Genomic DNA, 16,387 nt, shown 5'->3' on the forward strand with positions numbered 1-16,387 from the left:
CCCACCTGTCTGTCCTGGCAAACGCAAGGGCGATAATATCCTTCAGATGTACATTAGGGCCTACTCTACTGTATCCATGGAACGAGATCTGTTGATTTCTGTCTCGTCGCTTGCCCAAGAGGCGCACTCTTTTGAAGTGATCTTTCTTTTGAAGAAGGCGAATTTATCACATGCCTTTGCCTTTGGTATAATGGTTTTGGTCTTTGCCGTAAACGCACAGAATGTGAGTTCGTTTCCCGCATCCTGGAGATATTTCAAAAGTATCTACTTTTTATGTGCGGACGGCTATAGTCCTGAAATGTCTAAATAAAGGGACTTGAAGTGCGTTACAGAATGTTGCAAGTACGAAACAACCTATAATACGACTAACTGAATTGTAGTTCGCGACTTGAACAGTGGCTCTGAACACTTCTTCCCTTGTTACCATTTTGGTCTTTCAGTAAAGTGTTATATATTATTTTCACAAGCAAAAAATTATACTTAAGCTTAAACCTATCTATAGATTTACTTTTATTTATTCGTAGTTTGTTGTTGTTGCTGATGTCTTTGTTGCTGCTGCTACTGTTATTGTTGTTGTTGTTGTTGTTGCTGCTGTTGTTGTTGTTGTTGCTGCTGCTGTTGTTCTTGTTAATTGTTTGTGTAGTTTGTATTTTTTGCTAAGGATTTGATTTACCAATGGGTGGTTGGCGAGTGCTCTGGTATGGTTTGCTTCTTCTGTCCTATAAAAAACTATCGTCCTTATCTCGCCTCCTTCATTTTTGTTTTTGTTACTCTATTGTAACACCTCTAATCTTCGGCACTTATATGACTTTATTGTGTTGCAAGTGCCGTAAAACTCTTACTAAAACTAAAAACTTGACTTACCATGCCCAACTTGTGTTAGCGCAACAATTCCATATTAAGGGTCTAGTCTAAAGCATAACAGGCAAACTATGGCATGCGTGTCAGAACCGGTCCTCCAGCAATACCAGTTGACCCAGTAATTAATACGTAATGTTTCTCGTGCTGAGTTGATAATAATATAATAGTCCTTCTTGAAAATTAAATTAATGGTTACTGCCCAACTGGAAGGTTTAATTCTTACTCGCAGGCTATGTTTCATCTGATGAAGTATCTTTGAATGGCATTTTATGCTACAGTGTCAGTTTTAGTCTCACTTTTGAGAGCTTGGGTATTTAAGTCGATTTCATCCAATCCAATTTTCTCCCCACGGGATAACGGGTGGTTGGAAGAGGGCGCTACGTGTAGGTCCTATACTCATTATTTTACTTTCCCCTCTGTTGTTTTCGTCTTTCTGTCTTACTTTTTCCTCAGGACTAAATTATGGCCATTATTGTGTCCATATGCTTCTTTTTACTAAAAGAAAGAAAAAAAGCGAGATTTTTAAAAAGCTTAATCAGGCCCGCAACTTGAACACGCTTTCCCATGCCAATGCCTGGCCTGGGGTAGGCCCTATGCAATTGTCTTGGAACACTCCTCAATTTCGAATGAGATTCCCCATTTTTGCCAACAGCAGCTGGGTCCATATCCTGGCACAGAATGCCCCAATGACCCCTTTTCCCGGCCCATTCAACCTGTCTAGCCATAGAGAGTGCCAAACATGGCTCATATTACAAAGTAAATATGTGCAGGACCCAATATTACGTTTTGCTAAGAGGTCAATGTAAATACATGTACGAAGTGCTGTGGTTGCTACGGGAAGGGGAGCAACTCTGAAAATAGGGCAGATCAGGGGTGGTCTTCGAGTTACGACCCTTAACCTATATTTGCTGTTGAGATTAACATTCCACTCTGCTCCAGTGTTTCCAGGCTTTTCTTCAGCGCAGGCTTTGTGATGTCTGAAACGTCACACAGAATAGCCTACACGAGAACGAAAATGAAGACTACTTAAAAGAGATACTATGTTTATGAAAAATATTTACTTATTCAAATTTAGAGCTACTGATGCTTAGATCTAGATTTCTAGATCTAGATATAGATCTATATCCTTGCGGATATTTGGTTTAAAATTTTGTGTACGAAAACCGTCACCACACAAAATTTGATATGATAGATAACTGTTTATTGTCCATTTATCTCTTTCCTGGGACCATAATCTGTTTAATAGCCATGTCATTATTTTCATTTTGCATTGTATATGCTGCAGTAAGTAACTGCTCTACAACTGTGGGTATCTCTGTGTCTTCCTTTCTTTGCACTCATCCACACAAAGGCGGGGTGGGTGGTGCGCGGGTGCTCTTATGTGCTTGGCTCCAATCTTCTTTATCTCCCCTCCTTCAGATGCTAGATCTTCTCTTTTGTACTTGCCCTAATGTAACACCTTTTATCTTCGGCACTTACATGACCGTATTGTGTTGCATGTGCCCTAATAAAGAAACACATCTTCATCCTAACACTACTGTTCTGGTACCCTGATCTTTCCTTGTCATCCATCTGTCGTTAAGGATTCCCAAGCTAGATTCTCTTGGTCTTTCCCTGCCTCCATTGATTTCTATCTCTCCAGTGAGAACAAAATGTTCAAGACCTTTACGTTGATTCAGATGACCCAGAAAGCGGCTAATTTGTCTGTTTGTATTCGTTTTTATTAGTAAGTGTCCTGGGACTACATAATCGTTATTGTATTAATGTACTTTCTATTTTTAACAAACTTAATATACTCCTTTTTCAGGATTTTACTTCTGCCAGATACGTTCGTCTCCGGTTCCAGAAAATAAGGACTCTCAATGCAGACCTTATGAGTTTTAGCAGCATCGACCCCGATTCAGCCGACGCCAGTGTCACACGAAGGGTAAGGGCCGTATTGTTTGCTTAAAATTTTCTTTATTATGCGATATTATGAGGAAAGCCATCTCATCTTATTATAAGCCTATAGGCTATCATCGTAGATGTAATTATAATCTATACGTTACTGTGTTTGACTCCAGAATTGCAGCAGCAGCAACACCAGAAGCAACAACACCAATAATACACCAACAGCAACTCTATAGCAACAAGAACATCAACACAAACAACAACATTAGCCACAGCAGCTACAAAATAAACAACCTCAAGTGAATCAACTACAGCTCTAATTCCTATTGTGCCGCAGTTGTTATACTCAGTACTCTTAATATATTATGATAACTTCAGTAACATGTCTTTGTTTGTTTGTCAGGATCATTTTAGTTTGCTTAGTTTGCTGTAAAGAAATGTGCTTTCAATGAATGTGTAGAATCTAAGTACATATGACCTGTAAGGGAGATTGGAGAGAAATTGGCCACCGTGGGAGGATTTTTGAAAAAAACGAAATAACCAAAAAATGAAATATAATATAATATATATAAAAAATATTGACTTTGCTTTCGTGTATACAACCATTTAAATTCTCAGCAACAGGGTCATTATATTATTGCGCACTGTTGAACACTTGCAAAAATGGGTAGGAGTGTAGTTTTCAGTACTACAAACGCTTACTGACACCACTGTTTTGTGAAAGTTTTGTCTAAAAAATTGTGAGCTCCACAACATGTTAAGCTTTTTGGAATGCAATTCTTTGAATATCTACGACTTTGAATAATATTACAAGATTCATAGAGCAGAGATAGAATGTATTGTATTGATTCCTGACCTCATGGTCTTTTTATATAGTAATTCAAAAAGGGCAAAAATGTCAGAGATAGAACTTGGAAGTTCTAAGGTATCGTCATGTATACGATCAGGGAAAGTAGACTGTACGTGAACAGCCCCTCTCCTAATTGTGGAACAGTATACACAGACAAAATGTTGATCTGTTAAGACAATATGATGCAAGTGAACAGCCCCTCTCCTTATTGTGGAACAGTATACACAGACAAAATGTTGATCTGTTAAGACAATATGATGCAAGTCATTGTGCAAAGCTGAAGAGTCTATATATAGTTGAGGAAATATTTGACTAAGGTTCTGCATGAATTTTTGATAGTTTGCAGCATAATCTTGCAAGGCAACTAATATTGATCAGCGGAGCGGTATTAATTTAATTTCAATGTCCCTTTTAATTTTGGCTGATGTTGGCATGTGGGATAGTACATGTTTCTGTTGTTCAAACATGTTTTATTTTGTATTTTCTAAGCCAAATGCATTTTTTTCCTGTTTTTTTTCAGTACTACTATTCTGTGAAGGACATTTCTATTGGAGGACAGTGCATTTGTTATGGTCATGCCACCTTCTGCCGCCGCCATGACACGCTGGAAGACGTAAGTTCTCTCTCACCTTACATATCCAACAACCAATTAAATACGCTTGGCTTTATCAGTTTCCTTTCCAGAATCACCTTTGAATTTTTCTTGAAGCTCATTTTTATTATTTTTTTCCTTGAAGTGGGTTGGGTAGCAAGCACAACGGTTATGATGCCATTTTTTATTTCACGATTTTGTGGGCTAATATACCTGACTTATTGAATAAATACAGTGCAAGATATATTGAATTATTAGATTCTAAATAAATTGATCTAGACCAGAATTTTCTAGAGATATACAATTTAGATATAGACCCAAGCTAGATAGATCTGTTACAGGTCTGTAGATTTCTGAACATCTTGCGTACGACTGTCATGTTGTATAATTCACTAATTCAAATTGCATGGAAACATACTTTTGTTTTTTTTCTAGATTGTAAGTCTGTAGATATGTATAAAGTATTAGAACTTGAGATAGTAAAAGTAAACTTAAACAATTTGCAGAGGTAAAAAGGACGGATGTAGATGATGAGGATATCGACTGCTCAGAGTAAGACTCAGTCAGTTATCACTTTTCCCATTGGCATATATATATATATATTGTAGAATCTTACTCTCAGTGGTTGATAGGCCTATAATATATATAAAGGAAATTAATAGTGTGCTTTTTAGTTGGATCGGTATACATACAACAGAAGTTTCTTTATGCTCCCTCGTTTGTCCTGCTTTCAGCGTCTTCAATGTCAGTGCCTGCACAACACTGCAGGAGACAACTGTGAGATGTGTCTGCCAAAGTTCAACCAAAAACCGTGGAAAGTCGGTGGCATTCAAGGACTTGGCTGTGAAGGTATCAACCATGATAGGATTCTATCTTTTTGATCTTGATTGACTTTGATTCTTTTATCTTGTGTTTTTTAATGAATGTCATCTGGTTCAGTGTACTGTAGTTGTGATGAATCTCACCTTAAGTTCTGAAATAAATGTGTAGATTTATTGTTTTCCAGAGGTTGCCTTCTAAATTATCTAAATTGTGTTGATGGTGTAAAAACATCCACATAAAAAAATAAGGTAGCGTGCTTGTCAGCTCATATCAGTTGTATCAATAGTTTAGTCAAACTCAAACATTTGCAATCCGCCTTTGTCTTCACAGAATGCAACTGCCATGGCAAGTCGGATGAGTGTGTGTACAACGCTACAGTGGATGCCAACAAACTCAGTCTGAACATGACAGGCAGTTATGATGGAGGAGGAGTCTGTCTCAACTGTCGGGTAGGGATGGATCAGAATTGCGTTTTTCTTTTTCAAATTGTTTTTTTAAAAAATCCTTTCTTTCACTGAGCCACACCCAGGCGCCAAGTTATATACATGGTCAAACGTGTCCAAGATAACCACCCATTATGGAGGAAGGGAGAAATGGTTGTTTGTACAGATGATTGTCTTGAACAGGTGGTCATTAGAGCAGGTTTGACCAAAAGATCTTGTCTATATATTAGTGTTCTAGCCCCTATAAAATGGCAGCTTGCACTGTATGCTTTCCAAGAAATTGAGATTGTTTCAGAAGGCTAAATTAGGTATTCTGGCGTAATAATATAGATTGCAAAGTGCATAGAGCTTGCTTTTGAGCGGGAATTTGTGCTATACAAATGCTATCTACTATAATTATTATATTTTGTGTAGTCCATGATCTTGTTTCAGTCTTCGGTCCATATATATTTCAGACGTATCTAGTGTTCAAGGGTGTTGTCTAGCATAAAACTTTAAACTTTCGGATGAAAGGTCTTTTCCTATTTGTAGGATTTCATAACCGTCAGTTAAAAAATGAAATGGGAGACCACTTGGTTCATTTTATGTTTATCTGAAAGCAGGAAAACATGTTCATGGTGCTGAAAGTTTGGTAAAAAAGCTAAAGAAGTTGGTCAAACTAGCAGATTGTTGTTGCTTGTAGAGAGGATCAATGTGAAAAATTTAGGATGTGGGAAAAGATTGGCAAAAAGACTGATTGGGAGAGGTAGGAAGAGAAGCCATTAGTGAGTCACACTATCTGGTCTGTGAGTCAGTGGCATTTTTGAGTTAATCCCCAAACTACCCATTCAGAAATATTAAGGTAGTCGTTTTACTTTTTTGTTTTTATGCTGTTGCTAGCGCTGTAAAACTTCTTCCAAACCAAACCACCTTTTCTGTTCCAGGAATACACAACAGGTGTCAACTGTGAACGTTGTCTCCCCGGCTACTATCGCCCGCGTGGAATGACCCCTGACATGAGGTTCCCCTGCCGACAATGTAACTGTCAGGAGACCCAGACGTCCACTAGTGAATGTGTGCTGGATGATTCCCGTGTCGATGAAGGATTGGTATGCCAGAATCTTATGACTCTTTCAACTTTGTCTTTATTATTTTTTTATAGGGCATAATGGTTGCCTTGCTCAGCTGCTCTGACTTTTGAGAGCTGCTGTGATTACTGTGAGCATTGTGTGAATTGGTTCAGCTGATCTTTTTTTCAGTTGAAGTTGACTTTAAAAGGTGTAAGAAATACAACAATGTTTATGCTGTTTATCATTTCATTTATGTTTGTGTCCCCAATGTTGGAAGTGAGTATACTCTGGTGTCCTTCTTTCCTATCTAAAATCTGTTGTCCAATCTCTCCTTCTCTTCTTTGTATGTTACTCTCTAGTAACACCTCAAATCTTCAACACTTTTATGACCTATTTGTGTTGCAAGATTAAAACTATTTTAAAAAATGCAATGGCATTAATTTAATGACAAACATTGCAAATATACTTGTCCCACATCTCAGTGACTGTATGTCTTTGCAGGAACCTGGGTCATGTATCTGTAAGGAGGGCTACTCTGGTCCGGGCTGTGATCGCTGTGCTTTTGGCTATTTTGGATTCCCGAACTGTCGTCCGTGCCGATGTAATGCAGCTGGGAGTAGGGACCCGGACAACTGTGATAGAGCATGTGTCTGCAAGGTACATAGTTATAGAAGCAGTGTTATATATATATATGTTTTATAGTATATTTGAATCTTAAAATAAAGGCAAACATATTAGAAAATGCATTTGTTCCTCTTTTTGTAACTTTTTTTTATAGGCCTAGTGGTTACAAGTTGCTTTTAGTTTTAGAGTTAAGCAGAAGCTATTCTGTACTAAAAGAACAGCAAGATTGTTACGCTTTAATGTACTCAAATGTTTGTTCCCTTAGGTTCATGTCCGGGGCAGTCGTTGCGACAGTTGTGAGCCAGGGTATTTCAATCTGGAGCAAGCAAACCCTGAAGGCTGCACCAAGTGCTTCTGTTTTGGTGTTTCTACAGTTTGTGAGAGTGTGTCATGGGGGCTGTCCAGGGTAAGAACTTGTTGCTTTTATAAATTGTGTTTATTCTTCATCCAGTGGGGCTCAACTTTTGATTCATTGGCATTGATATTTAGCCAAAGTTTTTGTTCAATTATTGTGTCTTTATGCTGGCTGTTGAGAGCTCTGTAAGACTTGTACCTAAGCAAATAATTGTTGTGTTGTGTAAGAGCGTGTTCTGTTAAGGTATGAGTAAGGAATGGTACTTATACCCCTCTCCTGAGCTAACTGAGTGGACTCCAAAAGTAACAGGGGGATAGGGCTGGGATGGGGGGGGGCGCAGAGGAGATGCTCTGAAAGGGTTTGTGAATCTCTTACAGGCATGTACAATAAATATAGGAGCTGGAATTAGATGTCGATATTTGTGCAGCTATGATAAACTCATTCACTTAGAAATTTTCTCCGTAACTTGCACAATCTATGATTTCAGATTTTCTTAAAAACTTTTTTGCAGGCTATATCCATATGATGAATTATGTTTGTTCAAAATCCTTGTAGATCCTACCATTATATAGTCAGTAATTTCAGAGCTGAAATGATAAAGCTCAGGCCAGTACTGACTGGGTGCATCAAAAGCAAAAATAATGTCCACAATCTGATATATATATATTTATTCATAAACTTGATTCCTCTACAGGTGGATGACTACTCTGGATGGGTTCTGTCTACTTTGGGTCCGGGAGGTTTGACCTTACTGCCGCGGATGTTTGGTGGTTGGCTTGAAGCGAAGACATATCTTCTTAAAGTGGATGCCATTGACCCACGGTCCTACTCTCAAGATGACATCCACTACTGGGTGGCTCCTATGTCCTACTTGGGAAATCGGGTTCGTTACTTAACCTGTATAGGTCCTGTTATAAAAATAATAATAATGTAAAGTTACCTGGCGGTCCGATGAGTCTAGGATAGATGTTGCCTTGTCGTAGTTCTGTGTCCGACTGACTTTCAGTGAGTCTCTCTCAAACGTTCTTGACCTATTTTCCCGCGGCTCCTTGTGACATCATCCAAGGATGTGCTACTCCCTTAATTATCTTGTCCCCACAGTAAAGATGAGAGTCATGTCCCTTGACATCACATAATAATAATATTGATATAATAATGATAATAATGATAATAATAATAATAATGATAATGATAATGATAATAATATTAATAACAACTATAAAAACAATAATAATGATAATAATAATAATGATAGTATGATAATATTAATAATGCACTTTATTTCTACAGCAACCATCTCTGTACAATGCAGGATGAGCACTTAACAATACCTTCGTCTTAACACAAAATACATGTGATTGAACATGCATATTATATACATGTATTAGCTCTTTAGATTAATGCCAGTACAAAAGCATTCGTACTATCACAGTACAATTGATGATGACATGCCTATCTCATTATGACCATAAGAGTACCATGAATAAGAAGGACGAATTGTTATGACTCTGGCCATGCTACCACAGACAATACAACATTTCTGTATAATATGATCATCCCAAAATTTGTCCATGGTTATTTTTTTCCTTAAGAAAGTTAAATTGTAGAGATCTGATCTATTTCAATATATATCTTGAAAACAGATGTGTTTCTGTAATGCTCAGTTATTGTAGAAGAATATGCTTTTTGTCAAGCTTTCTCAAAATGTTCTACGACAGCAGTTATTGTGGATATTACCGTAGCCCAGTTACTTGTTTTGCTTGACCCTACTGCCTCGGTTGTTTGGTAGTTGGCTAGAAGCGAAGACATTTCTTCTTAAAATGGATGTTATTGACCCACGCTCCTGTTCTCAAGATGAGAGGCTTGGCCAAGTTACATGTTTTGTTAGAAGTTTTTATTGAATACTATCTTTGCCAAGTTACATGTTTTGTTAAAAGTTTTAAAAAAATATTACCTTTGCCAAGTTACATGTTTTGTCTCTTGCACTTACTCATGTTCTCCCCTTGCCTCACTGTCCTCTAGACTTTGAGAGCTCTAGTGTTTGAATAGTTCATGAACACAGGCATGTAGACAATGCCAAACTATATCAGTGCATGGCTTTTGCATTATTGCTGGTCACAAGGTTGCTCCTTACGCAAAGTACAATAATTTTAGCTTAAAACTGGGAGCTGAAATGCAATAGTGGTATAATTTGTTCACCGTGAAGTATTGTAACGTTCTAATTTGTTTTTCTATTCTGTATAGGTTGTTGCCATGTCATATTTCTTCATAGGAAGGATGAAGATATCTTTCTTTCTCTGTATTTCTTTCTTTATCTGTCTTTCTTTCTTTCTCTATCTTTCTCATTGGATGGTTGACGGGCATTTTAGAGTAATTTGCTAATTCTTTCCTATCAAACATTTATCTTCTTTTTCTCTGCTTCTTTTCGTTGTATCTTACTCTCTAGAAACACCTCTTTTCCTTAGCACTTATGAACAAGTGCGGTAATACTCTTCCTAAAACTAAAACTCTTTCTCTCTCTCTTTTTTTCCTTTTTCCTTTTTTGGGTCACTGCACTTAAACTCTCTCTTTCTCTCTTTCTCTCCCCCCCCCTCTCTCTCTCTCTCTCTCTCTCTCTCTCTCTCTCTCTTTTAATTTTTTTTTTTTTACATTTTCCTCCTTTTTTAGTCACTAACTGCAATGACCTCCTCTTGTTTGACAGCTGAGTTCCTATGGTGGTTACCTGACCTTTACCCTCAAGTATAGTCTGGATGATCAGCTGTCTGGTGGATATCACCTGAGGGAACCCAATTTGGTGCTGGAGGTGAGCTTCATCACTTTTAGAAGATACAGGCTGCTATTTATCTGTCCTCCTTCCTTCTTTCTTGATCTGCCTGTCTGTTACTCTCTCTCTCTCTCTCTCTCTCTCTCTCTCTCTCTCTCTCTCTCTCTCTCTCTCTCTCTCTCTCTCTCTCTCTCTCTCTCTCTCTCTCTCTCCTGTCTGTCTGTCTGTCTGTCTGTCTGTCTGTCTGTCTGTCTGCCTGCCTGTCTGTCTGTCTGTCTGTCTGTCTGCCTGCCTGCCTGCCAGCCTGCCTGCCTGCCTGCCTGTCTGTCTCTCTCTCTCTCTCTCTCTCTCTCTCTCTCTCTCTCTCTCTCTCTCTCTCTCTCTCTCTCTCTCTCTCTCTCTCTCTCTCTCTCTCTCTCTCTCCAACTTTCTCTCTCTGTCTCTTTCTCTCGTACTCTTTCTCTCTGACAATGTGTATGTTTTTCTTTTATTATCTGTCTGTCATTCTATTATTCCTGTTCTCTTTCCCTAGCCCTGTCCTTCCACAAATAACAATCTTTTGTTCAATATTCTTATTTATTTATTTCAGGGCAGCAATTTGGCCATCACTACCGACAAGGAATATCTGAGGGAAGAGATGGAGAACAAAGTGCGCATCCGTCTACATGAAAGTGGCTGGTTCCGCCTCAGCGATAGACAGCCAGTTACGAGGGATGAGATGATGACTGTGTTGTACAGCCTGAGCCGTCTGCTCATCCGCGCTACCTATCACACAGCTCAAGAAACTGTTTTGTGAGTTTCCCCAAATTTTCTGTTTCGTGAATATTCAAACAAAGTAACACACAGAAAACTGGAATTGTGAGTTTGTATGTGTGGGTTTTCCGATTAGTGATATTTGAACAAAACAACTCACAGGAAACTGTTTTGTGAGTTTTTACATGTGGGTTTTCCGATTAGTGATATTTAATTTAAACAAATCAACACACAGAAAACTTGTTTGTGAGTTAGTAAGTGTGCGTTTTCTGATTAGTGATATTTAAACAAAATGACTCAAAATAGCGCAGATTACCAGTCTTTTCTTTGGAGATTTCTTGTCTTCTGTCAGAGGTGACCCAACAGATGACAAATCTACGAGAGTAGAAGAAGTTATGCTCTCAGCCATGTGTGGCAGCAAATTATATTTGCCATATTTTCATAGTATTTCATTTTACAATTCACAGCACACAGGTTCGTATTTTGAAGATGATACAATTTTGTTTTGTTCTCAGCCTGAAGAATGTCTACATGGACATGGCAAGCCCTCTGGTCATGGATGGAAGCTCTTTACCATCTGTTGAACAATGCAGATGTCCTCAGGGCTATGCTGGACTGTCATGTGAGGTATGTAATGCTGCATTCTGTTCAGTGTGTTGTCTGTCTTACAATCTACCCCAACAAATTGTTGACAGAGAGTTTACACATGGTGCTAGTGGAGATAAGTAACTGGTGGAGATTTTTTGTTATTTGTGAAGCATTTCTTTAAAACAAATAATAAGAATATTGAAGTCTGATCACCATAATTAATTTGTTTGATCTTTCTGATCGTTTTGTATCTCCCAACTGAACGGTGATGCTGAAGTGTTTATCAAGAATTTACTCCTTTCTGATATTTTAATGACCTGCATCTGTGGTGTACTGGTAAGGCTCCATTCAGTTGTAGGCAGAGTATGTGGGTTCAGTTTCGACTTTTGGAAGTTGTTTTATCAAGTACCCCCAGTATTGTTTTTACTCGGGATATTCGAGGGTTTGGCTCGTTTGAAGACTATTTGGGGTGTAAATTATTCACATACCTTTTAGAATGAAACAGGAACAATTATACCACCTAAAATCAATCCAAATCAAGACTTTTGTAATGAATACCTACTGATAATACACTTTCAACTACCATTTCAAAACATTTGCTTGACAAAATGGATTCCTAAATAGCTTCAGAACAATAATTTCACAACACTTGAAAGTGTGCCTGTTGTATTTCTTTACCTATCTGTGATGCAATGGTATGGCTTTTTATGTTACATGCAAAGAGAATGTGTCTTTCTCCTTGAATATAATGCTGTATAGCCTGACAGTTGGCCTTCTTACTTACTTACTTAGGCCTACTTATCCCTTAGTCTAGAAGACCGTTTGAGTACCAAGGATGATCAGGCAATCACTTTTCTCCATCCTTCTGTCACTATTTTTGCTTCTTTCTTATTCTGTCATACAATGATTTATTGCAACAGAGCTGCTCTCCTGGATGGCGCCGCGTGGAGAACCAACTGTACGGAGGACGGTGCCAGCAATGTCAGTGTTACGGCCATGCCTCTGGCTGTGATCCTGTCACCGGAGACTGCATGGTGGGTTTTTAACCATTCTCTTTTTTGTATGTGTATTTAGGATTCATAATCGATGATTGTGTTTTAATTTCTGACGGGCACCCCACACTACATGCCTAGCAAGGGATTAAGATTTGAAAGCTGAAATTAGAAGTTTGGCTATGGAGGTTAATATATAGCTTCCATTAAGATAATAAATGATGACTTTAGACCATATGTTTTTAGTTGCAATTTGAAGTATATGAATGCTTAGTTTATGAAGTTGTTTTCTTCATGGTGACCAGCAGCCCTAGTTCGAATTCGTTATAAGACTTTAAAAACCTTTTTTCGTTTAGTATTTATATAAATCTCATTTAATTTTGATTCGTACTGTCAAAAAAGGGTTCCAATTTTAGGTGTTGAAAGTTGGTGTAAAGTTGTCTACTTACCCAGGTACTGATCTGTCTTTCATGTTTCGTAGAGGGAAGTGTGAAAATACAAGTCAGTTTCTGAATTCTGATTTCTATTATTCTGTAATATCCAGGACTGTAGACACAGCACAGCTGGAGCTAGGTGTGACCGCTGTCTGCCAGGGTTCTATGGCGACCCCCGACGAGGGTCGCCAGATGATTGCAAGCCCTGTGCTTGTCCACTGACCACTGGTAACAATTTCTTTGCTGAGAGATGCGTTGCCAGGCCCACTCTGGAAGATAGGGATGCATATGAGTGTGTCAATTGCCAGGAAGGGTATACTGGAGATAGATGTGAGATGTAAGTGCAGATGGAATGACTATGTCTTTCTACCATCATATTAGGCGAAAAGTGTTACATCTAGAAGCTGAAATTGTCAAGATTTATTGGGTACTTTTGGCATTTCATTTCATTTCATATTCTATCACATTCTTTGAAATCTATTTTAAAAACTTTCCTTGTCATAAATATATATACACAGGATGTATTAATGATTTTTTTCTCAATTTATTTCATAAATTGTGTTCCGACACAGTGAAATCATGCGCTCGTCAATTTTTGGGCATCTAGAATTATTGCTATCATCTTAAAGCTTGCTCATTTGTCTTTCTTTTGATGAAAAAGATATCCATCTATCTTGTATACAAGTTGAGATATTGACAATTGAAGGAGGTGGGGGTCACCTGATTTCAGAGGTAAAATTTGCAAGAAAATGGCCGCCAAAGTGAAGTTATTTCCTTTGCTTGAGAGTCTGTGGAAAGTGAAAATTTACATTTTTTGTGCCTGTAATCAATATTTTTCAATAAAATCCATACAGAAATGTGTTGTTTAATGAACATAAAAGGTGATAAGCCAAAAAACAAAAATTTGAAAAAAATTCCTGAACCTGCGGAAAAATGACAGTTTCTTCATTTTCATTATTTTGACGAGCGCCTATTTGTCTCACAATTATTCCTTTTTTTTTCTTTGTAAAGGTGTCTTGTTATCTGAGGTTTATTAAAGAATTTTTTTCTTAATTTTTTTACTCAAAAGCAAGTCACAGATGCAGTGTCAGGAATTGTTTATAATACCCTGTTTTTGGAAGGTTATCAAGTTTCTTAAATGACCTTGGAGTTGTGTTTCCTGTTGCTGAGGTTTTAAAAAAAAAATATATTCATGTAACATGGGTTTCTGATTATAGAATGCTGTTCTTACCGATGGTATTTTTTGAGTGGGTGGTTTAAGGCTCCTAATTTTGTACTTTCCGACTATCATTCCTGTCTGGTTTTTTCTTTTCTATTTCCTGACTATTATTGTGTTGATGTGCTTCTCTTTACTCAAAAACAAAAGCAGAAAATGCTTTTGGCTCTTGTGTTTATTTGAACAAGTTTTGAGATACCAACCTATGTACCCTTTACTTCACAAAAGCTCAGGACATTTAGAAAGTTGTTTTCAATGGAAGCAGTTGGTGGTGACTGTATTTCCTTTCAGTGATACTGTTATAGGAGTTTGATTTTGCCTAAATGTGGCAATTATTGTGCTGAATGACTGTTAATTCTAACTCGGTAACAGTCTAATTGTGACTGACATGTTTTTATTCTCGGCTTTCCTCAGGTGTGCTTCAGGTTACTATGGCAACCCTGGCACCCCAGGAGGTTCTTGTCGTAGATGTATGTGCGGTGGCAACATTGACATGTCGCTTCCTGGGAGCTGTAACAATGTTACTGGTGCTTGCACTCGCTGTGCCACGAATACCGAGGGAGAGTTCTGTGAGAGATGCAGCCCAGGGTACTACGGCTCAGCTGTGAATGGCGATTGCCGACGTGAGCTTCAATTTGTTATATTATAACTTATCTTTTTGATGCTATGTTTTGTCACTAAATACAAGAAAATTGTAGCCCATCATCTAGTAGCCTCAGATTCTCTTTTGTTATTTGATATTTTGTCTCTCTTTCATTGACCTGGAGTTTCTAAAGACTTTAGTTATGTCAATGGCAGTGTAAGATATATTGCAAAAATAATTACAAATTTATGCCCATCATATCAGGGAATTTTCCAACCACTTTCTCATTGAGTTCATGACTGAAGTAAATAATAAAATGGTTAGTCATCATTGATTAATTTAGATTGCTTTTATGAAATTTCAGTCCATAAAAAATAGTAACTTGCTGGTCCCTTTGTTCAACATAGTAGTGGTATAACTTTTTTTTATTCTTCAAATTTGTAAGAGTTTTACGCAACATAAAGTTGTCGAGTCGGGGTTCATTTTTTTCCATGTAACATTTTCTCGTCAGTGTGGTTTCACAGCAAGAGTATTGATATGTTATGGTGGGGAGCATAATATTGCTGTTTCATACCTCCATTTTGCACCTTTCCTTGCTGAACATAAAGCTGCTAGTGTTAGTTGGTTTTTATTGTTATATTATGCTTCTTGGTAAGCTGTTCTATTCACTTTACAGTGAACTGGTTAGGCAGAGGTTAGGGGGTTTCGCAGTGGCATGCAGGAGGTATGAGTTTGATTCCCTTCTGGGGACTGCTTTTTCTCAAGTATATCCTTTTGTCTGCTTCGATGTTGTACCCCTTTCAGCCTGGTTGGCCCTGACACGCAGGGTCAAAGCTCTCCGATTCCAAAATAACTTAAAATGTGTTGATTGGGGACATAAAAACATATGGGAATTTATAAATGTACGTGGGGGTGGGTGGTTATATAGGGTGGATGAATATATATATGAAACTACTTGTACTACCCTAATATATGGTTTGGGCAAACATAACATTCTTTGTGGAATGTTTTCAGTGTTGATTCTCTCTCTCCTCAGCCTGCGAGTGTTCCAATTCTGGTTCCCGAAATAACGAGTGCAACGCAAGAAGTGGTCAGTGTGAATGTAAGGAAAGGTTCACAGGCCGGCGATGCAACAAGTGTGAGGTATAAATTGTTACCTGGTTCAGATTCTCAGAGAGCTTGTGTCACTTGTGCTATAAGTCAAAACTAGGTTGAAATTTTTAAACCATATTTGAAAGTGAATGTTTTAGAGAGGATGTTGCTACTTTCTTTCCTTATACCATTCACATGTATCTACTATCCTTATCTATTAGAGAGAGCTCTCTCTCCTTATTGATATTGCCTTTTTCCTTATTTAGTTATGTTACTACTGATATAACTTTTTCTCCTAACAATGATATTGTGTTTCTATCTTTCTACTTATCAAATTCAGACACGTCTACTAGAGAAGATTATTGTCTCGCTCTCTTTTTATCTAATTCATATATATTTCTCTGTCTTTTAGAGAGGATAATCTCTCTCTCTCTCTCTCTCTTTCTCTCTCTCTCTCTTTCTCTCTCTCTCTCTCTCTC

The 16,387-nt window shown here is 37.9% G+C and overlaps 1 protein-coding gene across 1 annotated transcript in view; it reads left to right on the top strand.

The window, feature by feature from the left end:
* Window positions 1–16,387, top strand: part of LOC101862601 (laminin subunit alpha-1) — a 199,808-nt gene that overhangs the window by 118,869 nt on the left and 64,552 nt on the right. Inside the window, exons 6-20 of the mRNA XM_035971361.1 lie at window positions 2,669–2,788; window positions 4,122–4,214; window positions 4,928–5,042; window positions 5,346–5,464; window positions 6,382–6,546; window positions 7,009–7,164; window positions 7,397–7,537; window positions 8,181–8,369; window positions 10,188–10,373; window positions 10,783–11,042; window positions 11,519–11,630; window positions 12,512–12,625; window positions 13,128–13,354; window positions 14,648–14,856; window positions 15,853–15,959. Of these exons, the coding sequence (XP_035827254.1) occupies window positions 2,669–2,788; window positions 4,122–4,214; window positions 4,928–5,042; window positions 5,346–5,464; window positions 6,382–6,546; window positions 7,009–7,164; window positions 7,397–7,537; window positions 8,181–8,369; window positions 10,188–10,373; window positions 10,783–11,042; window positions 11,519–11,630; window positions 12,512–12,625; window positions 13,128–13,354; window positions 14,648–14,856; window positions 15,853–15,959 (2,313 nt within the window). The remainder of the gene's footprint in view (window positions 1–2,668; window positions 2,789–4,121; window positions 4,215–4,927; window positions 5,043–5,345; window positions 5,465–6,381; window positions 6,547–7,008; window positions 7,165–7,396; window positions 7,538–8,180; window positions 8,370–10,187; window positions 10,374–10,782; window positions 11,043–11,518; window positions 11,631–12,511; window positions 12,626–13,127; window positions 13,355–14,647; window positions 14,857–15,852; window positions 15,960–16,387) is intronic.

Source organism: Aplysia californica, unplaced genomic scaffold (assembly GCF_000002075.1).
Source record: "Aplysia californica isolate F4 #8 unplaced genomic scaffold, AplCal3.0 scaffold00423, whole genome shotgun sequence".
Lineage (NCBI taxonomy): Eukaryota > Metazoa > Mollusca > Gastropoda > Aplysiida > Aplysiidae > Aplysia > Aplysia californica.